Genomic DNA, 23,021 nt, shown 5'->3' with positions numbered 1-23,021 from the left:
CAGGGAAGCTCCAACAGCCAGAGAGGATCCTGCCTTTCCAGCAGGAATCAGTGCGAGCAGAGGGGTGCAGTCAGGAAAAAGAGGACATTTGGGGCCATCAACAAAATGAAAAGACAAGCCTATGGAACATGTATGCAAATGATATATCCAACAAGGGGTTAATACCAAAACTACACAAAGAACGCACATAACTCAGTATCAAAAAGCAAAGAATCCAACTGAAAAATGGGCAGAGGGCCTGAGTGGGCATCTTTCCAAAGAAGACATGCAGATGGCCAACAGGCACAAGAAAGATTCTCACATCACTAAGCATCAGGGAAATGCAACTCAAAACCACAGCAGCGGAAACGAATCCAACTAGCGTCCGTGAGGATGTGGGTTTGATCTCTGGCCTTGCTCAGTGGGTTAAGGATCCGGTGTTGCCGTGAACTGCAGTGCAGGTTGCAGATGTGGCTGGGATCCTGTGTTGCTGTGGTTGTGGTGTAGGCCAGCAAGCAGCTATGATTGGACCCCTAGCCTGGGAACCTCCATATGCCACAGATGCGGCCCTAAAAAGCCAAAAACAAAACAAAACAAAAAAACAAAAACAGACAAACAAAAAAAAACCCCACAAACCAAAAAACCCACAATGAGCTATCACTTCATACCCATCAGAATAGCTCTCATCAAAAAGACAACAAATACCAAGTGTTGACAAGGATGTAGAGAAAAAGGAACCCTCCTGCCCTGTTGGTAAGAATTTAAACTGGTGCAGCCACTAGGGAAAACAGTATGGAGCTTCTGCAAGAATTAAAAATAGGACCATCTGGACTTCCCCTTGTGGTGCAGTGGAAACGAATCCGACTAGTATCCATGAAGATGCAGGTTCAATCCCTGGCCCCGCTCAGTGGGTTGGGGATCCAGAATTGCTGTGAGCTGTGGTGTAGGTTGCAGACTCAGCTCAGATCCCGCGTTGCTGTGGCTCTGGCGTAGGCTGGCAGCTACAGCTCCGATTCGACCCCTGGCCTGGGAACCTCCATATGCCATGGGCGTGGCCCTAGAAACGGCAAAAAGACAAAAATAAATAAATAAATAGAAATAAAAATAAACAAGATGAGTGAATGAATTAACAAAACAGAAATAGACTCAGATACAGAGAACCACTAGTGGTTACCAGACGGGAGTGGGGGAAAAATTATGAAATAATTACAAAGATGAAATGTATAGCACAGGAATGTAGTCAGTGTTTTATAATAACTGCACGGCACATGATCTATAAAATATCAAACCCTATATGGTATACCTGAAGCAAATATAATATTGGAATTCAAAAAAAAAAGGAGTGCATTTAGGAAAGAGAAGTCCGCTGTTGGACAGAGCCCTCCAAGGCAGAGCCAAGTCTTGAAAAGGCGGTGTCCCCCCTGCTCCCTGCTGCGAGCACCACCACTGCCAGCTTTGGAAAGAACGACGAAGCATCACAGCCAAGCCCAGGTGAGTAAGCAAGGCAGCACCTGCTTACCTGCTACCACACCTCCTGTTCACGACAGTCGGCCACACGCTGCCTGCTGACACAGCCTGTCACAGACACTCTCTTGTGGGGTTCTGGGCAGGGAGCGCATACCTGAACTCAAAATCTGCATCCCTTCATAAAAATAGGGAACCCCTATTTAAAAAAACCCTTAATTCCCGGTTTGTCCTACAGGCTACACAGACCATCCTGGAGAGTGCCAAGGACAGCTGGGGCCTCAACCTGCCTTTTGCGGCACCTGACCCTGGCATAGCGGAAGGCTGGCACCCCTCCTACAGCGCCAACTCCAGACTTGCTGCATTCTCCCAGGATGCTCAGAAAAGGGTGAACGGGGTCTTCAGCCATCATCTCAGTATCACCAGTAACTCAGGTAAGTAAGAGCCGAGGCCCGAGCGGGGTAAAGACTCAGACAGGCAGCTTTGGGTAAATGTCCCCAGCAGCAGTGTCAGACCCGGGCCAGCAGCCCCCAGAGCCTGACAGTTAGGCAGCGTTCGGCAAGTCCCACTGCCTGAGCCAGCTCACATGGCTTACACAGGGTGCTTACCTGCAGCATCTCTCCGGGGCAGGGCTGCTGTTCCCTTAGAAAGGTGAGACGGTAGCCCTGCAGTCCAGCCAGGGCCCAGCCCCGCACGTGGCCAGCACGGCTGCAGCTGCTCTGTCCTGCCTCTGCCCCGAGTCCCTGCCCTTCTGCCTGACCACCTGGTGCCCGCTGTCTGTATAAACCGTTCCAGACAATTCTGCAGGCATGAGGGCGGGCGGCTCTGAGAAAGCCTGCTGCTCCTCTGCTCCTGCCCCGGCCCCAGCCCCAGCAGGCCTCCGCCGCAGGTGCTTCTGGAGGGTCAGAGCTTGTCTGGAGCTCAGGACAGTCCTGTTCCGTCCGCCTCCCGCTCTGACTGGAGACTCGTTCCCGCCAAAGCGAAGCTTCTCCCCTCCAAAGAACGGCCACTGGCCCCAGAGGAACCCAGACAGGCGCCTCAGCGAGCTGGAAGGGAAGCCTGGCCGCAGCCCCTGCCGTGCATCGGCCTGCTGCGGAGAGGGGCCGGGCCGAGCGTGGCTCCTGGCTCGCGACCCGGGTGCTGCGAGAGCACGGCCTCCTGCCCCCCAGGATCACACACCGCGCCCTGGCCTTTCTCCCCTAGAAGCTCCCAATCAGGCCAGCAGGACCTCTGCATCAAGGAAGGGCTGACGGGGCAGGGAGGAGGGTCGCCCAGAGTCAGCAGTCGGGGCCGTGACCAGTGCAGCCTCTGGGCCGTCACTGTCAGTAACGACGGCTGGCAAACACTCTCAAAAGCTGGACCGTGACCGGCCCTCCAGGCGCTGGGATTAGGTTCAAACACAGGGGGTGAGGCCAGAAGCCAAGTAATCAGAATGACCCCGGACTCCTCTGAGCTGGGGAACAGGGCCTGCTTCTTTAGTCGAGAACTAACCTGCTTCTTTGGCTAAACTGGATCATGACTGGGGGCCTCGCTGGGCAGGGGAATGACGTGGGGTGGGCACATCACGAGACGGGAGAGGCCGTCAGCTGGAGAGCCGGCGGGGCTGCAAGGGAGGTGGCCTGCCCCTCACTCCTTGTTTTGGCCTCTTTTTAAGTGAGTACACGAGGCTCACCATCAGACATGAAACGCCTGCAATCAGGGATGGAACACTGGCTGTCCGTTCACCAGGGCGGGACCCCTGGGCAAGGGAGGACGCCAGGGCTCACAGGGACCCTCTGGAGCTGCCTGGTGCAGCCTCTGCCTTCGGACAAGCCAGCCCTGCAGAGTCTCTCCCGCCAGGGGACAGCCTCCTGCTGTGGGCTCCCTCTGTGACTTGTTTCGTGGACTAGGAGTGAACTGCTCTTACACGGCATCAGGCGACTTGCGGGCTCGGCACCCGTGAGGGGAGACGGAGAAGGGCGGCAGCAGGAGACACATGCCCTCCTCGGTCCAGCCCTGGCCCGCTGGGTACCACCCCAGCCGTGGAGGAGCCAGGGAAATGGGCCGCTCACCCTGGCTCTTCCAGACGCAAAGGGCTTCAGGCGGAGCAGCAGAGGCAGCTGCATCAACAGTGGTTCCTCCAGCAGGTCTGACCCGCAACTTTCTCCAAGAACGTGCTCCTTCAGGGCCCTGAAAACACTGCCCCGTACAGGGCAGCGAAGTAACGCTCACCACAGAACTAAGAAGCCCTGGCAGCTGCAAGAGTGGCCAGCGAATCAGTGTCCTGAGATCCAGCCACTGTCATACAAGGATTCATGCATGCCGAACAGGGCCCCGGGAGCTGGGTGACGCTGGCCATACCTAGCTGGGAAAGGTCCAGCCTCGTCCAGTGCATGCCCGTGGGGCAGCTCCTGGACAGCGTCCTGATGAACACCTGGCCCAGGCTGTCCAGGGCCCACAGGGCGTCTTGGCAGGCAGCGTAGGCCCTCATCTCGGCATCGGGAGGCAGCTGCACGGTGGACGGGCGGGACCAGGCGTGCTGGGCGCTGATGCTGTACAGGTCCTTGCTGCTCTGGCTCAGCCACAGGGAGCTTCCTGTAGAAGAGTTGGCGGGGGTCACGGGTGGCCCGGCTCCCACTTGTCCCTGCTGCACGGCCGGACGCCACGGGGCAGGAGACACCGTGAGCAGCCAGCTGCAGAGACAAGCCCAAGACACTCTAAAGTGGGAGCCAGCAGGGCTTCTGTGATTTCACGGAGGCTACGGTGTGGGCTCAGCGGCCCTGACCTTGGACGTTTTCTAACGAACTGAGACATCTTTAATGTGGTGTGTTCACCCGTGTCCTGGGGGAGTAAGGCTGGTATGGGGCGGCGGGGGCAGCAGGGCGGGGCGGTTTCCCAGCCTGGGGAGGCGGCTGCCGGACAAGGCTGGGGAGCCGGGACGTCTTTTCTCTTTTTTGGCTGCAACTGTGGCCTGTGGAAGTTCCTGGGCCAGGGACCGAATTCGTGCCACAGCAGCGACTTGAGGCACTGCAGTGACAACGCCGGGTCCTTAACCTGCTGCACCACAGCGGGAACTCCCTGAGTCTTTTAGGTTTAAGTCAGTTTAAAATGCAAACCACCCTTGGGGAAGTTAAAACCTCAGTCCAATGTATTATCTAAAGTATTATCTAAAACTTGGGGCCTGAAATGGTTTGGAATTCAAGATATTTTGAATTTTGAAAACCTAAGGTAATGGGCTTGTCATATATTTAAAAAACAGCCCCGACGCCGGGCTGCACCCCCCACCCTCTTGAAGTGTGATAACACTCCTGCAGCAGAGCGTGTCCCTGTCACAATCAGCAGGATGAACAAAGACTGGGGGAGCCTCGCGTCACTTCAGGTCAGGTTTTGCTGCCAAATGAATTTATGCCCCACTCAGGAAATACGCTGTGGTTTTCAGAGCTTACTCTTCAGAACTGCAGGCAGAACGGCCTGATAAGAAGGCCTCTCACTGCACTGAGCTAGCCAGTCCTAGAGGGCTCGGGACTCGAACCCACCGACTCCTCCTCTAAACCAGCCTCAGGGTGCCTTCTCATGGGACCCTCAGTGCACTTCCAGCCCACGGGCAGTTGCATCGCTTCTCCTGGCTCCAAACCCCAGGCTGCGGGAGCAGCTGTGAGCCCTGAGTGGAGTGGGAGGTCGGTCGAGGCTGTAAACCAGACAGAAGGGCCTGTGAGGAGCTGACGGAAACCACAGCAGAAGGGGGGGGGCACCAGGCAAGCCTGGTGCCCACTGGGCCCGTGCTGTGGCCCCCGTGACATGGAAGTCCCCAGCTGCTGACGCAGCGGCCACCCTAGGCCCCCCTGCTTCAGAAGGACACCTCGCCCTTAGACCCCCTCTCCTGGGCAGGCCTGGCCAGCTTCGGGGGCCCTCGCTCAGCCAACGAGGGCTGCCGGCCTGTGACACTGCCATGCCAGCCTCTGGCGGCCAATGCCACGCCCGCCCCAACCAGGCCACAGTCAGACCCTGGTTTGAGCTGTTCGAATGGCAACCCATGCACATGGATGATGGTTCCTAACCGACCTTCCTTGGTGGGAGCGGTGGAAGCCAGCACAAAGGCCCATTTTGTTGCAGAGGCCGTCCCACGGGGAACAACGTTATTCCAGTAAGTGCCTACAAAGAAGAGTGGGGAGATGGTGTAAAAGAAAGAGAATCCACGCTGGAGCTTGAGCTCTAGACGCCAACTGGTCCTCGGGACCCGCTTCCGGCTAGTTCCAGAGTGTCCTCAACGCTGGGAGGAGACCCCAGCCAGCCGGCAGGAATCAGCCCCTTGCTGCTCTGAACCGCAAGAGGCCGAGCCACCGTCGCCCAGGCCTGGGGGAGGAGGGCTGGAGAAAGCCCACCCGCACAGACGAGGTCAATGTGGACTCCACGCACACGCACAGATCTGGCCAGAGCCCGGGTTCCCAACTGTGCCGTGACTGTCCCTCTAAGAAATGGACTGTTCTCTTACTAGACTCCAGACCTGCTAGGTCTGGGAGGATGTTTTCATTTAAATGGAAATTATTAACGTAAAAATGAATTCCATGCATTCTCCTCCTATTAGGTTCCTAGTGGAAATAGATCACACACCATCCAGACACTGGTATTCAGATTTAAAAAAGGAGCAACACAAAGCATAAACAATGCCTCCATTATCTTTTTTTTTTTTAGGGCCGCGCCTGTGGCATATGGTTCCCAGGCTAGGGGTTGAATGGGAGCTGCAGCCGCCGGCCTACACCACAGCCACAGCTACATCAAATCCGAGCCACATCTGCAACCTATACCACAGCTCACGGCAACGCTGGATCCTTAACCCACTGAGTGAGGCCAGTGACTAAACCCGCGTCCTCATGGATCCCGGCTGGGCTTGTTGCCGCTGAGCTGTGATGAGAACTCCCAGAATGCCTCCGTTATGAAAATACTATTGGCACTAAACTATCTTTTCAGGTTGAGATCCTAAAGCTTTTCCTTAAGGGCTGGCTTTAAAGCGAAGCTGCCTTAGAGCCGACGTGGAAATGAAAGTAGTTCACCTACCGACGAGACTTCCTTTAGCCACGTGGAATTCGTTCTTGCCAGAGGAGATCCAGACGCCACTGCTGTTGACCCCGAGCAGGCTCGGCTGGCACTGAAGCTGCTGAGACCAAAACGCCATGCGCAGTTTATCCGCCACCTTTTCGACAGGCACCTGGGCCGCTGTGGCCACCGAGTGTGTGGCGTGGATTATGGTCTGGAACAAGCTGCACTGGTCGAATACCACGTAGTCTGTGATGCTCACCTGGAGGGGGAGCCGGGCAGACACCCTGCTCTCAGTGCAGTTACAAGCGCCTTCTGTATGCCCACTGCCTGAGACAGAAGGCCCTGGCCCCGCCCACCACACACCCGAACACTCGTGTGCGCGTGCTCGTGCGTGTGAGCATGCAGTGCAGCAGGCCGCCACGTGCGGAGGGGCGGGCACAGGGGGCTGGAAGACGCCCACCTCTCACTTTATACACTTTCACACTGCACGGGCCTGTTACGACGAGCGTGTGACATCTCTGTGATGAGCATCACCCCACGCACCCTGAAAGGCTTTCATTCGAATCAGTGAGAGAGGATTTTTTTTGGCCATGCCCACACCACAGCTGTAATCAGAGCCACAGCAGGGACAACTCTGATCCTTAACCTGCTGAGCCACAAGGGAACCCCAGGTTATTTTGCCACCCCCCCTTTTTTTTTTTTGCTTTTTAGGGCCCACCCTTGGCACATGGAGATGCCCAGGCTAGGGGTCAAGTCGGGAGCTACAGCGGCTGGCCTACGCCACAGCCATAGCAATGCAGGATCCAAGCCACAGCTCATGGTAACGCTGGATCCTTAACCCACTGAGCAAGGCCAGGGATCAAACCGGCAACCTCATGGTTCCTAGTCGGATTTGCTTCCGCTGCGCCACAACAGAATTCCTATTTTGCTTTTAAATTCCGGTATTTCCAATGGGCAAGTGTGTACAATATTCAGACTCACAATGTGGGTTGAAAGAAAAGCAGTACGTAAGTGGGGTAACGAAGCAACTGGCCTAAACTGGGCCTGTTCATAACTGCGCCAGCAGAGCAGCACAGACTGTCCTAGGCGTGCACCAGGCCCAGCTTCGAGAAACGCTTTCCCGAAAGGCATTTCTCCAGGGCGCCGCCCTCCAGGCAAACCTCTCCCTTGCTGGGCAGCTCTGGTTGAGGCAAGTTCTAAGACGGGTCCAAATCCGACTCGGCCCTCCCCCAAGGACGGCCTCGTGCCGGCCACACTCCCAGGCCGGGCACAGGGAATGCTGAGGGAACGTGACCTCGTTTATGATTGGGCGCTTGAGGTATGAAAAACAAAAGGAAACTACTGCAGAAATCAGCACGTCATTACATGTACGAATACTGCCCTTTCTTATCTGTGAAAGGGCCCGACAGACCAGGAGCAAATGGCATTTCCACGTCGGGACCCTGAGGCCCTGCTGCGGGTGGCCCGGCACACCGCCGACCCGGCTGGCAAGGAGCCCGCGGCCCACGGCCGTGCTGCCGGGTGACAGCTCGGAGGCTCTGCCCTCCCACGGGGTGTAGGAGGCCAGGCCCCACAGGAAGCCTGTGACAGACTCAGTCCTGGCACTCAAGAGCTGCAGATGAGCAGGATGCGAATTTAAAAAAGAGGTTTAACAGCCAAACATAACACTGGCTCTAGCACTGCAGAGAAACCAATCTCATCGTAATTAAAATAACTCTGCTTCCAAACACCTCAGCCATGATTCTGTCAAGTTAAATTTCTCTGAAGGTAATATTCTGAATATTTAGATAAAATGATATTTAGGAGCTCCCATTGTGGCTCGGCAGGTTGAGAAACTAATACCCATGAGGATGTGGGTTCAATCCCTGGCCTCACTCAGTGAAGCATCTGTATAAATTTCCTTTTTCTTTTTTGGAAGTTCCCAGGCTAAGGGTCAAATCAGAGCTGCAGCTGCAGGCCTACGCCACAGCCACAGCAGGGGGGATCTGAGCCACGTCTGCGACCCTCAGCTCATGGCAACGCCAGATCATTAACCCACTGACTGAGGTCAGGAATCAAACCTGTGTCCTCATGGATACCAGTTGGGTTTGTAACCTGCTGAGCCACAATGGGAACTTCTTTATAACTTTTCAAATAGTATGTGGCATACGGAATTATATATACACATAAATACATATGAATATATATAAAAATATATATGAATATATTTATATAATACTTATCGAAGAGTGTATATACATATATATATCATATTTATCAAAGAGTAAGTTCACTGGTGGCTCAGTGGGTTAAGGACCTGGCATTGTCACTGCTGTGGGCTCTGGTTTAATCTCTGGCCTAGGAACTTATGCATGCCACAGTTGTGGCCAAAAAAAAAAAAAAGAAAAAAAAAGGCCAGAAAAATTGGAGTTAAGAATCCAACTGCCACAGCCCAGGCTGCTGTACAGGTGTAGGTTTGATCCCGGGCCCAGCACAGTGGGTTAAAAGATCTGGTGTTGCCACAGCTGTGGCATAGGCTGGATTCAATCCCTGGCCTGGGAACTTCCAAATGCCGTGGGTGCGGCTATAAAATTAAAAAATAAAAATAAAAAAAAGAGCAAACACAACTCACTTGGAGTTCCCGTCGTGGCTCAGTGGTTAGTGAACCCAACTAGCATCATGAGGACGTAGATTCGATCCCTGGCCTCGCTCAGTGGGTTAAGAATCCAGTGTTGCCACGAGCTGTGCTGTAGGTCGCACACATGGCTCAGATCTGGCGTGGCTGGGGCTGTGGTGCAGGCCGGCAGCTGCAGCTCCGATTCGACCCCTAGCCTGGGAACTTCCATGTGCCGTGGGTGTGGCCCCAAAAAACCCAAAAAACAAAAACCAAAAAAATCCCTAAAAACAAAAAAATCCAACTTACTTTTCCACATCCTCGCCCGGAAGAGCTGCCTCGCACAAGGCGGCCCATGGTGACATAGTCCTGCTGCCACCCTGGGGCTGTGGGCGCTCTCCACGCCGGCTGGTGGCAGGGGAGGGGCTTGATTATACCTCACTATTTCTCCAAGTGTTGACTTCCCTGGAAGTGTGTGGGAAAACTCCCCTTTCTCTGTTGGAACACCATTTACTGAGGCCTTTTGAACATGCAAGGAGAGGGAATTTTAATTGTGGGTTGGGTGTGTCACACCCATTGTCTAATCTCGTTGGTTCCCTGGAATTAAACACGTCATTACCTACATCTTGAATGGATGTCGCTGGGTTTGCTCAGCATATACATGATAAATTTCTAAATAACATCAAAATTAAAAACAAATCCATACACAAAGCCTGTACATCTGAGCAAAAAGAGCTCTGCGAGTTACTCCCTGTGATGAAAGCCCTGGATGTGTCTCCTGTGCCCGAACACAGCAAAATCTGGCTCATCGAACCGTACGGGCCAATCCTGCTCATTTGCTCCAACCTTGAGTCTCTAAGGGAAGGGAGGGGCCGTAAAAGGGCGAGCAGGGCCCGCTGGAGCCACCCTGGCGTGTGGTCTGGGGCTGAGCACCTACCTGCCACCAGTGGTCGTCGTCTCCTTGGGGCTTCTTGGACACGATGCCAGTTCTGAACCACAGGTTGCCCCGGATGTCCAGGGCCCACAGCGTCTGCTGGCCCCCGAGCGTAATGCAGACGGGCTCCAAGGCTTGCCTTTCACTGCGAGCAGAGAGAGCAGGGAGTCAGGCCCTCGCTCGAGGCGCCCGGTGAGTCCAGGCCGGCCGGCCACAGGCTCCAAGGAAGGACGCTGGAGTCCTGAGCTGAGGGACTGTGCCACACAGAGCGTTCAGAGGTGCGGCAGCACCCGAGAGACACGCGGAGGCCGGACGGTAGGTAGGGAAGCTCCTCAGAGAAGAGAACCTGGGACGAGGCGAGGAGCCACGCAGAGAAGGCGGCCCGAGCTGCCACGCCTGCCTCCACCAGCTACGGGCGTGGAAGCCCCAGTGTGCCAGGCCCTGCTGGCTGGGCAGGAAGGCCTCCCCCCATCCCCGCCTGGCGACACCCCAGCAGCTTCTAGGTGTCGCTTCGGGTCTGCTGGGCACAGTGCCTTCCTGACCCCCGCGGGGGAGACGAGGGCCCTGAGGGCTGCCTGTCCCTCTCCGGCTTAGGACCACGTGCGCTGACGGGCAGCGGTCTGCGCACACGGCTCCCCCAGACGGGAGCCTTGCGAGGGCAGGGCTAGGGCTTGGCCACGTTCACACAGCCAGCCCAGCACGGTCCTGGCTCACAACAGCTACTCGCTCAAGTTGACTGGGTTGCTCAATGCAAACCAAGAATATCCTAATCTAATTTTTCCAAGGACTACTGATAATTTGATACTAGCAAAATGATTTGACAGTACTTTTGTAATTAAAATTTTAACTGGTAGAGGGAGTTCCGCTGTGGTGGGCTCATGATCCAGAGGCACGCACAGGTTTGATCCTTGGTCCCTGGGCTGGCACAGTGGCTTAATGTGGGATCTCAGTTCCCAGAACGGGGACTGAACCCAGGCTGCAGTGGTGAAAGTGCTGAATCCTAACCACGAGACCACCAGGGAACTCCCTATTGGGTTACTTTCTACCAGTCAGGAATTTTTTTTTTTCTTTTCCTTTTTTGGCCACACCTGTGGCATAAAAAAGTTCCCTCGCCAGGGACTGAATCTGAGCTGGAGTGGCTTAAGGATCCAGTTAAAAAAAAGAAAAGAAAAGAAAAGAAAAAGAAGGTAATCAAATAAACTGCAATTCAGAGATTAATTTCAACTGACCAGGTGGATAATAAAGAAAAATATTTGGCCCTAAGTCATCTGAGACTCTAAACAAACTCTGTGACCCTGGGCAGCTCTGCACAAAGCCCATCGGGAGAGACGCGAGGCCGTGTGGTGCCCAAGGTCACACACGAGGGCAGCAGCATTTTGACAGCGGAGATCTGACCCCACACCCCGTCTGCCAGGCAGAGGGGAACACGGAGCGTCTCCAAGGTTGGGCCGCCGAAATGGGCTCTGACGGCCCCAGAGAACACCGCGACCTTGAAGCCATCCGGGCACCAGCTCTGCCCAGCGACAGGCTCCCCTGGGTCCCCTGTGGGGAGTCAAGCTGACAGAGGACAGACGCTGGGGCAAAGAGGATGCCGATACCTGATAATGTCACATTTCCACTGCTCCCCCTCGGGGCAGAAGCTGCTCACGCCCTCCCGGTACAGGAGCGCTCTCTGCTCCGTCAGCGCCCACACCACGCTGTTTCGGGCTGTGACCTGGGACAGTGGGTACGGACAGTCGATCTTTACGGCCCTGGCGCAGGGGCGATCCACGCTGAGACCTGCCAGGGAGAAGCACACGAGGCCCCCGAAGACGCGCCATCAGGATTTGACGGCTCACTTTCAGTCTGCTGTTCACTTGTTTTTCTTTTTTGCTACATTCTTTCACAGTAAGTGCTCTCTCTTTTCAAGGTCCAGTCAACAAAATATGGTTAAATTGTGCTTAAATATCACATCTGTCTGAAGTGTTTTCAGATGGTCTTTGAAAACTGGAGGGATAACAATTCAGAATCCTCTGGTGTTTCAAAGTAGCTAAAAACTCCTGTCCCTAGTGGCTCATCAGGTTAAGGATCCAGTGTTGTCACTGCTACGGCTCTGGTTACAACCGTGGTGTGGATGTTTTTTGTTTGTTTTTTGGCTTTTTAGGGCTGCATCCGTGGCATAAGGAGGTTCCCAGGCTAGGGGTCAAATCGGAGCTACAGTGGCTGGCCTACACCACAGCCACAGCAATGCAGGATCTGAGCCGTGTCTGTGATCTACACCACAGCTCACGGCAACGCCACATCCTTAACCCACTGAGCGAGGCCAGGGATTGAACCTGCAACCTCATGGTTACTAGTCAGATTCATTTTCACTGCGCCACAATAGGGAACTCCTGTGGTGTGGGTTTGATTCCTGGCCCAGGAACTTTATACTGTGGATGCAGCCAAAAAAAAAAAAAAAAGATTCTCAAAGAACATGAAAGCCCAGTGCAGGAGAGCAGCCGGACCCCGAGGCAGCAGGGCCCAGGCCAAGAGCAGCTGCTGCTCAGGGACGCCCTTCTGCGCTAGCAGTCACAGCCCTTGGAGCCTCAGCCGCCGCTGGACCCAGAAGGACCGAGGCCTTCAGCTGTGCCCTGGAGAGCACCTCCCACAAAGTGGCTCCCCTCTCCCTGCTTTCAACCTGGTCTGTGGGGCCTCCTGGTAAAATGAAAAGGCACGTTTCCTGGATGCACGGTGAGGGCCAGAGCTCAGGGTCCCCGACTCCCAGCCAGGTCTCCTTCCCCACCTCTTTGAAACCTCTGTCTAAGGAGCTTAGAGGCCACTCCTGAGGGAGCTGGCATAACAGCCGTAGTTACCTGAAGCTCTGCACGGGCAGTCAGCCTGGGACCCAGGTGCCGTGACTGGTCACAGGAGCACCCAGGGCCTCACTGCCTTTGGCTCTATTTCCTGAACACAACCCGGCAGGAGTCACCTACTGGATTTCTTACATCCCAAACCCCAGGCCAACTCGGAGACGCTAGCCAGAAGGAGTGGGGGTTTGGGCTTGTCTGAACCACTGCCCTGTGATTCCTAAGGTGCCCTCACCCCCAGGCCAGCAGCACCCTGTTTACCCAGCAGGAACGAAACTCAGATATCCCTGGGAGCTGAACATGCACGTCTTTCTAGCTATTTCTCACTTTCTTTTCTTTCTTTTCTTTTTTTTTTTTTTTTGTCTTTTTGCCATATGGAGGTTCTCGGGCTAGGGGTCGAATTGGAGCTGTAGCTGCTGGCCTACACCACAGCCACAACAACGCCGGATCCTTAACCCACTGAGCGAGGCCAGGGATTGAACCTGCAACCTCATGGTTCCTAGTTGGATTCGTTAGCCACTGAGCCACGATGGGAACTCCCTATTTCTCACTTTCAAAGGAGACACGGGAACCAGGCCGGAGAGACCAGGGTGGGCAGGCAGCCCAGAAGCTGGCAGGGCTGCCCCGGACTCAGGCAGAGCTTCGGGGATGCACGGCTCTCCCAGATCTGAGAGCGAGCCAGATGCGCACGGGCTTCCAATCTCAGAGGCCTGGCCCTGGCAGACGGCTCATAACAGAGATGGAAACTTTCCCTCGGCATCAGCAATGCTAAACGGTTACAAGACTGATCTTTATATAAAGCCAACATGGCCTCTTAACCGAGAAAGAACTCCGGCCCCATAATCCCTTCCAGATACTGACAGACCCCACTGCTTTTGGAAACCCGTATCCCATTTTGCAGGCAGTAGGAAAACACTGACTCTCATTACAGTTTATTTTTAATAAACAAGTCCCACTGTCTCTCTTCTAGCAGCTAAAGGTCCCCTCAGGGCAGTTGCCTAGGACAGGATCAGCTGCTATTTAGAGCACACTCTATCTTGCTGTTTTTTCCTGACCCACGTGAACATAGCATATAGAAGCAGGGCTCTGACCTGGCGGGAAAAAAAAACCACCGTAAGTTAGAGGGAAAAATGATTCTAACGTCATTTCTCTGTTATTCTTTCTTCTTCTGCGGTATATTTGATACCGCAGGATAAGGGCTATGCAATGGTTAGCCTTAAGGAGAATAAGATTCTGTTTCTGAACCTCGCTAAACAATTCTATTAATTCCAGCCCTAAATTTGTCCTGGGTTGAATCTGAGTCAGTGGTCGAGAACTGCTAATATATTCCAATGGCAATACTCTCTTTCCAGAAGCGTTTGAATTTGAATCGATTTCTAGCCTCTTAGTCACCGTCTCTAAGCACGTCCCCAGCAAGGGAGGGGCTGGAAGAACCGACGGCTCTGGAGGGCCGCCTCCAGTCACCTGTCTGCAGGTACAGGTCTCCGTTTGTCCTGATGATCCAGGCTGTGTCGTCGCTCAGGGCCACGAACACCGCCTGGGGCAGAGCTTCGTACCAGTGACGCTTCCCCTTGATGGTCACTTTTCCACAAGCAAAGGCGCGGTTGGATTTCTGCTCAATCTTCCAGAGAAGGGCTCCTGCGGAAACAAGAATTCTATTCACTGTCCGATACCCACTGAGAATTATTCCCCTCCGTCCTGGGTGCTGTGGGGAGAGAGCTCTAAAACACGCGTGTCCCCCCACCCCCCCGCTTCTACGCCAACTGGGCAAAGAGCCTGAACCCTCGCCCCGACCCCTCCGCGCCCCCGTGGTGTGGCTTGGCGCCCGGCCGCTTAACGTCTGCGAGCCTCACTTCCTCACGTGTGAACAGCGGACAGGCTGCCGGAAGGACCGGAGTGAGAAGGGATCAAAGACACAGCACACAGAGCTGGCACCTCGGAGGCATGCCCCGCCTGGAAGGGCCACAGTGCCCACTGCCAGGGCGGCCGAGGCGAGGCCCAGGTTGGCACAATCAGTGTCCCGAGAAGGGCTGGACCTGCCGAGTGCAGAGGACGCGGGAAAGGGGAGCGCGTGAGCCGGGCTGTCCTTTGTTCACTTAGCAAGGGCTTCTGTGAAACAGATGGGGACAGGGCAGGCGGGCAGACGGGAGGCTAAGTCCACGGAGGCAAAGGGTAACCAGCATGGCCAAGAGCACAGGGGCTGGACGGGAAGGTCTGGACGACGTGGGAGCGGAGGTGAGCGCGGGCAGGCAGGCAGCTGGCCAGGCCCGCAGCCCCGGGCCCCCACCTCCGACGGGGCCTGCAGGGCGGCTCGGCCCGCGCACGAACCTGGCAGAGACACAGATCCTACTAGAGCAACACGGGACTCAGCGGCCTGGAAGCCCAAAGTCGTCAATACGATCAGGAAAGACCCAAAGTTAGGAAGAGGCTGGGAGGTGAAAGGAATTAAAAGGCACAATCTCGCCCAGCCAGCTAACAGGACAGCCGTCCCCCGGGCCTCTGAGGAAACATCCAAGCAGCCAAAGAGACAGAGCAACCTCAAGCAAACCAGCAACTTAAGCAGGGACAAAGGCCAGGCGAGGTGGGGGACTCCATCTCAAAGCCCAGAAGACAAGCGGAGGCCACGGGATCTCTTCCGTCTGACTTCCCACCCGACGTCCCGACGAACCAGCCACGCGAGCCAAATGCACACACACGTCGGTCCTCCTCCCCACCCCGCCAAACAGGCAGAGCGGCCGGCGCTACGACAAACAAGCAAGTGGCCCTGTGCAGACCGGGGCGGGGGGGGGGGGCGGAACCGCACCAGGAACATCTGAACGTCTGCTCCGACCTGCGCACGGGGCCCAAGCGGCACCGAGAACGGATGTGCTGTCGGTCGTTCACCCAGAGCATACGCAGAACTCACTAACAAACAATTTTTAAAAAGGAAACCAAATAATCTGAATATATCCAGGGCCCATCTTCACTGGTTCAGTTGTTATAAAGCAATACTTTTCGTCTTTTTTTTTTTTTTTTGCTTTTTAGGGTCCCCCCCCCCGCCACGGCATATGGTGGTTCCCACATTAGGGGTCGAATTGGAGCCACAGCTGCCGGCCTACACCACAGCCACAGCCACGCCAGATCCGAGCCACATCTGCGACCTACATCACAGCTCACAGCAGCGCCGGATCCCCGACCCCTGAGCGAGGCCAGGGATTGAACCTGCGTCCTCATGGATGCTAGTCAGATTCATTTCTGCTGAGCTACGACGGGAACTCCCATTGTATAACTTTAAAAAATGTTTTCATGTGTTACCACTGCAATGAATAAAAAGTGAAAAACTAAGCTGCATCTACACTATTTTCGTCAAATGACGCCATCTGCGTCCTTTGGAGAAAGCCCTCAGGTGTGCAGGAACTTTCAGCAAGTCTGCGGGATGGCCTGGTCCCTGGCCCTGGGTCTCTGGGGGCAGGGAGCGGGAGGGGGGAGCGGGGGGGGTGGCGAACCTGAGGGGGAGACAGCCACCTGCTGGACGGCATCTTCAAACCTCTGCCAGCGCAGCCCGGCCCCCGGCAGCGCGCTGCAGAACAGGCCGCCTTTGTAGTCCAGACACCAGACGTACTTCTCGGAGACCGCCAAGCTGAGAATGCCGTGGCCGGGGCCGGAGTAGCCCATCCAGCTTTCTGCAAACTAACAAGGACAGAGCCTGCTGAGTTCTGCTGCCAAAACGAAGAGCCTGCCATCACTGGGATCACCGAGCTGGCGGGATTTGCGTGTGTGTGTGTGTGGAAGTCTCTCTGAGAAGCTATGCAGATCTGCTCTGCTATCTCTGGACCACAGTCCCCTAGAAGCATTCTGAAGCAGGAGCTGCCGGGCCCGTGACGACCCGTGACACGCGGCGAACCCTCGGTCACGGACAGCGTCGTGTCTCCTCCCCTGCTCACACTTACAATCCATGCCTGTAACTACCCAGCAGAAGAAGCTACGATACACGGTTAGCTCTGAAATAAAATGTATCTAATAATAGCTATGTGCTAAGGAAAATAGGCATTAAACAAATTTTTTTTTTGGGGGTCTTTTTGCCCCCTCCAGGGTCGATCCCATGGCATATGGAGGTTCCCAGGCTAGGGGTTCAATCGGAGCTGCAGCCACCGGCCTACACCACAGCCACAGCCACGCCAGATCCAAGCTGCATCTGCAACCCACACCACAGCTCACAGCAACGTCGGATCTTTCACTGAACAAGGCCAGGGACCGAACCTGCATCCTTGTGGCTACTAGTCAGGTTCGTTACTGCTGAGACACAACGGGGACTCCCAAGCACTTTGTTTTTGTTTTTGCTTTTTTGTCTTTTCTAGGGCTGCACCCACAGCATATGGAGGTTCCTAGGCTAGGGGTCTAACTGGAGCTGTAGCCACTAGCCTACACCACAGCCACAGCAACACCAGATCCAAGCTGCGTCTGTGACTTACACCATAGCTTATGGCAATGCCGGATCCTCAACCCACTGAGCGAGGCCAGGGATTGAACCCGCAACTTCATGGTTCCTAGTCAGTTTCATTTACTGCTGAGCCACAATGGGAACTCTCTAAGCACTTTCAAAAACCACTTTTTAACATAAAATGACCAAGAATGGTTAATACTTGTCTCAAGTGCACAGGCTAGGGAGACCCAGGGAAACTGTCCCCCTGAAACCAGGTCTCTGCACAACCTGCAGGGAGGCTTGGAGGCAGGGAAACGGGGGTGTCAACGTGCTGGTCCCTCCACGTGCGCGTCTGAGGAGGAGGGTGGGAGAGCCCGCTCCTCCACGTGGAAGGGCCTCTGCCCCCTGGTTTTCCAGACTGGCCCTCAGGCAGCCCAGGCCCGCCAGGCAGACTGGACAGCGAGGTGCCCGTGCTGGTGAGGTGGGTCAGCGTGCTGGGAAGACGGTCAGCAGGGGACCGAGCCAGTCACAGTCCCAGAAAGCTCCCCAAGCCAGGTCACAGGTTTACAAGCTTTGAGGTAAGAATATTTTTTTCCATAAGAAGAACAGCGAGTTTGCCAACGATTTCCCTGAAGAAAGGAGCCCACAAACCTGATCTGACTTGAGCAGCCCGGGATCCTCTGGACCGGGCCGGCTCAGGTCCTGCAGGGAGCGGCCAGCGCCCAGCTCCGCCACGCTAGTCTCGGAGGACGAGGAGGGAAGCCCCTGGGCATAGATGTCCTCCTCGTCGCTGGACGTCACCACCTGGTCCCGTGCAGGCTGCTCGTGGGTGCTGGCCCCCAGGCGGAGGCCCGGGGGCTCGGTCCCGTCCCCGCAGTCTCCAAGTCACCTTCGGAATCAGCCCCTGTCTTCCGGCCTGTGTCACTGTCAGTGACGGCATGCCAGGGAGTGGAGCCGAGGTGGCCGGAGGCCCCCGCGTGTGCTAGGAAGCCCTGCTCTTCCCTGCCTCCGTCAGCCCTGGTCGCCGGAAGCCACCGCTCAGCCCTGGGGGCCCAGCTGGGGCTGGAAGGCACGGGGGGTGAGTCCAGGAGGGGGGCTTCAGAAAAGGGCCCTGGGGGCCCTCAGGCTCCAGGCCCCCCACCTCGCAGACCTCAGCAGAGTGGCCCTGCTCTGGGCAGGGTGAGAGTGGGCGGCCCGGCCCACGGTCGGCAGGATGGGGCTCCTCTTCGAGTTCTGGGACGCCGCCCGCGACCCCCTCGGCCCCCTCGGCCACCGAGCTGAAGGCTCCGTCTCCCCTGCGAGGTCACGTGTGGGGGTCTCAGGTCTGCTGCCACTGTCTTCACTTGCCGAATCAGGGGCAGGGGCAGGCGCCTCCAGGACACTGAACGCTTCAGGGTCGTTATATTCAGACAGGACACCGTTCACCTCGCCACTCAGGGTGCTCTCCTGGTCTGGAGACCCGTGCTGGACCGATCCACGATGCTGCCCAGACTCGAGGCCGTAGACAGCAGGTCTGTGCTCAAGGACTGGGGGCTGTTGCCAGCACACTCGCAGCAGGGGGTCGACTCAAGGGAACTGGGGCAGGCACTCCCACCTCCGCCTTCTAATTAAAATGAGAACATTTAAAATCAGGAAGAGGCAAGATTTGGCTTAAGAGAAAAATATTTTAAATGAAGGATACTTCACTGTGAAGACCGGATCTCTTAGGTACAAATCATCCCAAGGCAGGGGTGCTTTAAACAGAGGTAAACGCCCGAGCTGACGGGCCCTGGGGCCTCCTTCAAGAAAGCCTTAACTCAGGAGTTCCCGTCGTGGCGCAGTGGTTAACGAATCCCACTAGGAACCATGAGGTTGCGGGTTCGGTCCCTGCCCTTGCTCAGTGGGTTAAGGATCCGGTGTTGCCGTGAGCTGTGGGGTAGGTTGCAGACACGGCTCGGATCCCGCGTTGCTGTGGCTCTGGCGTAGGCCGGTGGCCACAGCTCCGATTCGACCCCTAGCCTGGGAACCTCCATATGCCGCGGGAGCGGCCCAAAGAAATAGCAAAAAGACAAAAAGACAAAAAAAAAAGAAAGCCTTAACTCAGGAAACAAAGGAACAAATGGATCACAGGCCAATCTTCTAAAGCGATTAAAATGCTAAGGGACCTGATAACATTTTCCTTCAATACTGCAGTGATCTTTAGCTAGAGAGGCTTAACAGGCACCAAGGAGTAAAAAGTTAAAAAAATTCATCAATGTTAAATCCCCAAACTGATGACATATTCAACACTAAACAGAGACTGAGCCATCTAAAGATTTCCATGGGGGGGAGTCCCGTCATGGCTCAGAGGAAATGCTCCTGACTAGCATCCATGAGGACGCAGGTTTGATCCCTGGCCTCTCTCAGTGGCATTACCGTGAGCTGTGGTGTAGGTTACAGACTCGGCTCGGATCCCGCGTGGCTGTGGCTGTGGCTGTGGTGTAGGCTGGCAGCTATAGCTCTGATTCAACCCCGAGCCTGAGAGCCTCCATATGCCGTAAGTGTGGCCCTAAAAAAACAAACAAACAAAAAAAGATTTCCATGGGACTTTCAATCCACAGTCACAGAATCGCTGGTCTAATAAATGATATACATGAATAAACCAAATTTTTAAATATTAAAAAGTATAGGAGTTCTCATCACGGCACAGCGTAAATGAATCCAACCAGGAACCTTGAAGTTTTGGGTTTGACCCCTGGCCTCGCTCAGTGGGTTAAGAATCCGGTGTTGCTGTGAGCTGTGGTGTAGGTCGCAGACGCGGCTGGGATCTGGCATTGCTGTGGCTGTGGTGTAGGCCGGCAGCTATAGCTCCGATTGGACCCCTAGCCTGGGAACCTCCATGTGCCATGGGTGTGGCCCTAAAAGCAAAATAAATAAATAAATAAATAAAAATATTTTAAAAATATAAGCCCCAGACCTGTTGGGCAGGGTGGTATTTAAACCTTGCAGAGGTGGCAGGAGATGTGTGCGCATGAGGCATAAACCACTGCACAGTGAAACCCTTTGAGGAAGACGTGCACTGGCTCTCCAACCCCCCACGCCCACCCCCCCCCATGCCCTGCAGTGACTAGGCAGGCGCTCGCTCGCTTGGCAGGAAGCAGCCCCCCGGAGAGCAGAGCGTGGTCCCGGCCGGTGGCAGAGGGCCCGGCACTGCTGCAGGTACCTGGCTTCTTCTTCCGCTTCTTCCTCTTCACCTTGAGAGGCTTCACGACGAGCTCCTGGGCGAAGTCTTCGGAGCTGATCACACTGAACCTCTTGGCGCTGAGCTGGCTGCCCTTGCCCAGCTCGGGCGCCTGGAGCCCGGAGCCGCTGTCGGTGGAGTTGAGCGAGCTGCTCCGGCTCCTGGGCTCGCTGGCCACAGAGCTGGCCACGGAGGAGCCTCTCAGCCTCGTCTCGGAAAGCGTGGCCCCCGGCGGCTTCTCTGCATGCTGCCCGTGGGCTGGCTCCAGGCATCCTGCCGTCTCCAGACCGTCCCGCACTGAGAAAGGAGGGCTGGGTTTTACTACCGGGTATCAGAGAGGAAGATGAAGCGCTCTTGTTAAATAAGGCTCGCTAGCCTCAACTCAGAGACCAGCAAAACTAAGAGCCGCACAAAGCATTCCAACAGATTTTGTTCTCCAGAAGGCTGACACATCAAAATCAGTAGAATAATGCACCACAGCCGCCTTCTGAAACTAACTCAGTCAGGGAATATCCTAAGTATAGAGTCTTTCTCATCAACTCACAAATTATTTATAAAGGAGAGACGCCTGCCTATTTAAAAAGGGCTTAGTGGAGTTCCCGTCATGGCGCAGTGGTTAACGAATCCCACTAGGAACCATGAGGTTGCGGGTTCGGTCCCTGCCCTTGCTCAGTGGGTTAAGGATCCGGTGTTGCTGTGAGCTGTGGTGTAGGTTGCAGATGCGGCTCGGATCCCACGTTGCTGTGGCTCTGGCGTAGGCCGGAGGCTACAGCTCTGATTCGACCCCTAGCCTGGGAACCTCCATATGCCATGGGAGCGGCCCAAGAAAATGGCGAAAAGACAAAAAAAATAAATAAATAAAAAATAAATAAATAAATAAATAAATTCACCAAACTAGATGTCATCATCCAAGAATACCTACTCTCAAGAAAAAAGAAGAAACCCTACTCTAAACTTTGGTTACAAAAGAAGATGCTTTCATCTACCTCAAAAGATTGCTGCCAAGATTCAATGAAATTACACAGGGCAGGAGTTCCCGTCGTGGTGCAGTGGTTAACGAATCCGACTAGTAACCATGAGGTTGCGGGTTCGGTCCCTGCCCTTGCTCAGTGGGTTAAGGATCCGGTGTTGCCGTGAGCTGTGGGGTAGGTTGCAGACACGGCTCGGATCCCGCGTTGCTGTGGCTCTGGCGTAGGCCGGTGGCTACAGCTCTGATTCGACCCCTAGCCTGGGAACCTCCATATGCCGCGGGAGCGGCCCAAGAAATAGCAACAACAACAGCAACAACAACAACAACAACAACAACAAAAGAGACAAAAAAAAAAAAAAAGGGCTTAGTGATAGCTCATTCTTACCCTATACCTTTTTTTTTTTTTTTTTTTTTTTTTTTGTCTTTTTGCTATTTCTGGGGCCACTCCCGCGCATATGGAGGTTCCCAGGCTAGGGGTCAAATCGGAGCTGTAGCCGCCGGCCTACACCACAGCAACTTGGGATCCGAGCCGTGTCTGCGACCTACACCACAGCTCACGGCAACGCCAGATCCTTAACCCACTGAACAAGGCCAGGGATGGAACCCGCAACCTCATGGTTCCTAGTCGGATTCGTTAACCACGGAGCCACGACAGGAACTCCCCACCCTATACCTTAAATATACTTTAATACTAGTCAAAGGGCACTTGAAAAAACACGCGTACCTATAATAAAATTTCTTGGAGGGAAAAGCAATTTTTGGCTAGCACAAACTCAAAACAGAGGCGTTCATTAAAGGAGGTGGGGTGTGAGGCAAGCAGAGAGCAGAGTAGGACAGGCAGTGGTACGGTGGGCCTGGCACTCTGTGCCCAAGACCAAGAACGGGCCCGTCCCACCTCCACAGACGCGTCCTCCTCTCATCACAATGCCAGGAGGCTCCAGCCCTAGAACCCTCAGCACAGGACTGTGGCCCATTTTTATCCACTCAGCCATCCTTCAGCTCCTGACAATCGACCACGTGCCAGGCAGGTTCTAGGTGCTGAGATTCGGCCCGCCCCCAGATGTGGGGGCGTGCGGGGCAGCGGGGGCAGGGGCAGCCTGTAGGCTCGCGAGCTCAGTGGGGATGAGCGGGCAGGACTCTGCTCGGAGCAAGCCCAGGGCAGGGCGGTGACCTGCAGGGGAGCACACAAGCCAGCGGCAGATCCCCGCCTGGGGCTGCGCCGGGCGAACAGTGGCCACCACCAGCCACGCAGCTATACTTTCACATTCATTAAAATGAAACAAATTTAGAGTTCAGCTCCGCAGCTGCACTCTCCACACTTCAAGTGCTCAGCAGCCACGCATGGACAGTGCCACTGGCGGGCAGTACAGGCCCAGAGCAACCTCACGTCCGAAAAGACACGTCCAGGCAAAGGTCTGTGCTCCCTCTGGCGCGGTGACCCAGGGGTTAGCTGATGCTGCTCGGAGCAGAGAGACCCCGGCGAGGCGGCAGTGCCCACATCTCTGGCACAGGGTGGGCCCTCCTGGCCAACCTGGCCGGGCGGGAGAAAGAGCCCCGGGGCAGAAACCGAACCCCAACGCTTAGCTTTCTAACCCGTAAAGCGAGGCCAGCATTCCCCAGGGAACGCACGCCGGGT

The 23,021-nt window shown here is 55.3% G+C and overlaps 1 protein-coding gene across 1 annotated transcript in view; it reads right to left on the bottom strand.

Annotated features, from left to right (window-relative positions):
- Positions 1 to 23,021, bottom strand: part of TECPR2 (tectonin beta-propeller repeat containing 2) — a 104,555-nt gene that overhangs the window by 29,054 nt on the left and 52,480 nt on the right. Inside the window, 13 exon segments of the mRNA XM_021081652.1 lie at positions 3,784 to 4,017; positions 5,485 to 5,574; positions 6,478 to 6,718; positions 9,990 to 10,131; positions 11,585 to 11,765; positions 14,279 to 14,452; positions 16,300 to 16,483; positions 17,868 to 18,083; positions 18,086 to 18,324; positions 18,327 to 18,533; positions 18,536 to 18,676; positions 18,679 to 18,819; positions 20,398 to 20,712. Coding sequence (XP_020937311.1) covers positions 3,784 to 4,017; positions 5,485 to 5,574; positions 6,478 to 6,718; positions 9,990 to 10,131; positions 11,585 to 11,765; positions 14,279 to 14,452; positions 16,300 to 16,483; positions 17,868 to 18,083; positions 18,086 to 18,324; positions 18,327 to 18,533; positions 18,536 to 18,676; positions 18,679 to 18,819; positions 20,398 to 20,712 — 2,505 coding nt within the window.

Source organism: Sus scrofa, unplaced genomic scaffold (genome assembly GCF_000003025.6).
Source record: "Sus scrofa isolate TJ Tabasco breed Duroc unplaced genomic scaffold, Sscrofa11.1 Contig1914, whole genome shotgun sequence".
Classification (NCBI taxonomy): domain Eukaryota; kingdom Metazoa; phylum Chordata; class Mammalia; order Artiodactyla; family Suidae; genus Sus; species Sus scrofa.
The sequence above is the reverse complement of the archived record's forward strand: the minus strand, read 5'-3'. Positions and strand labels throughout refer to the sequence as shown.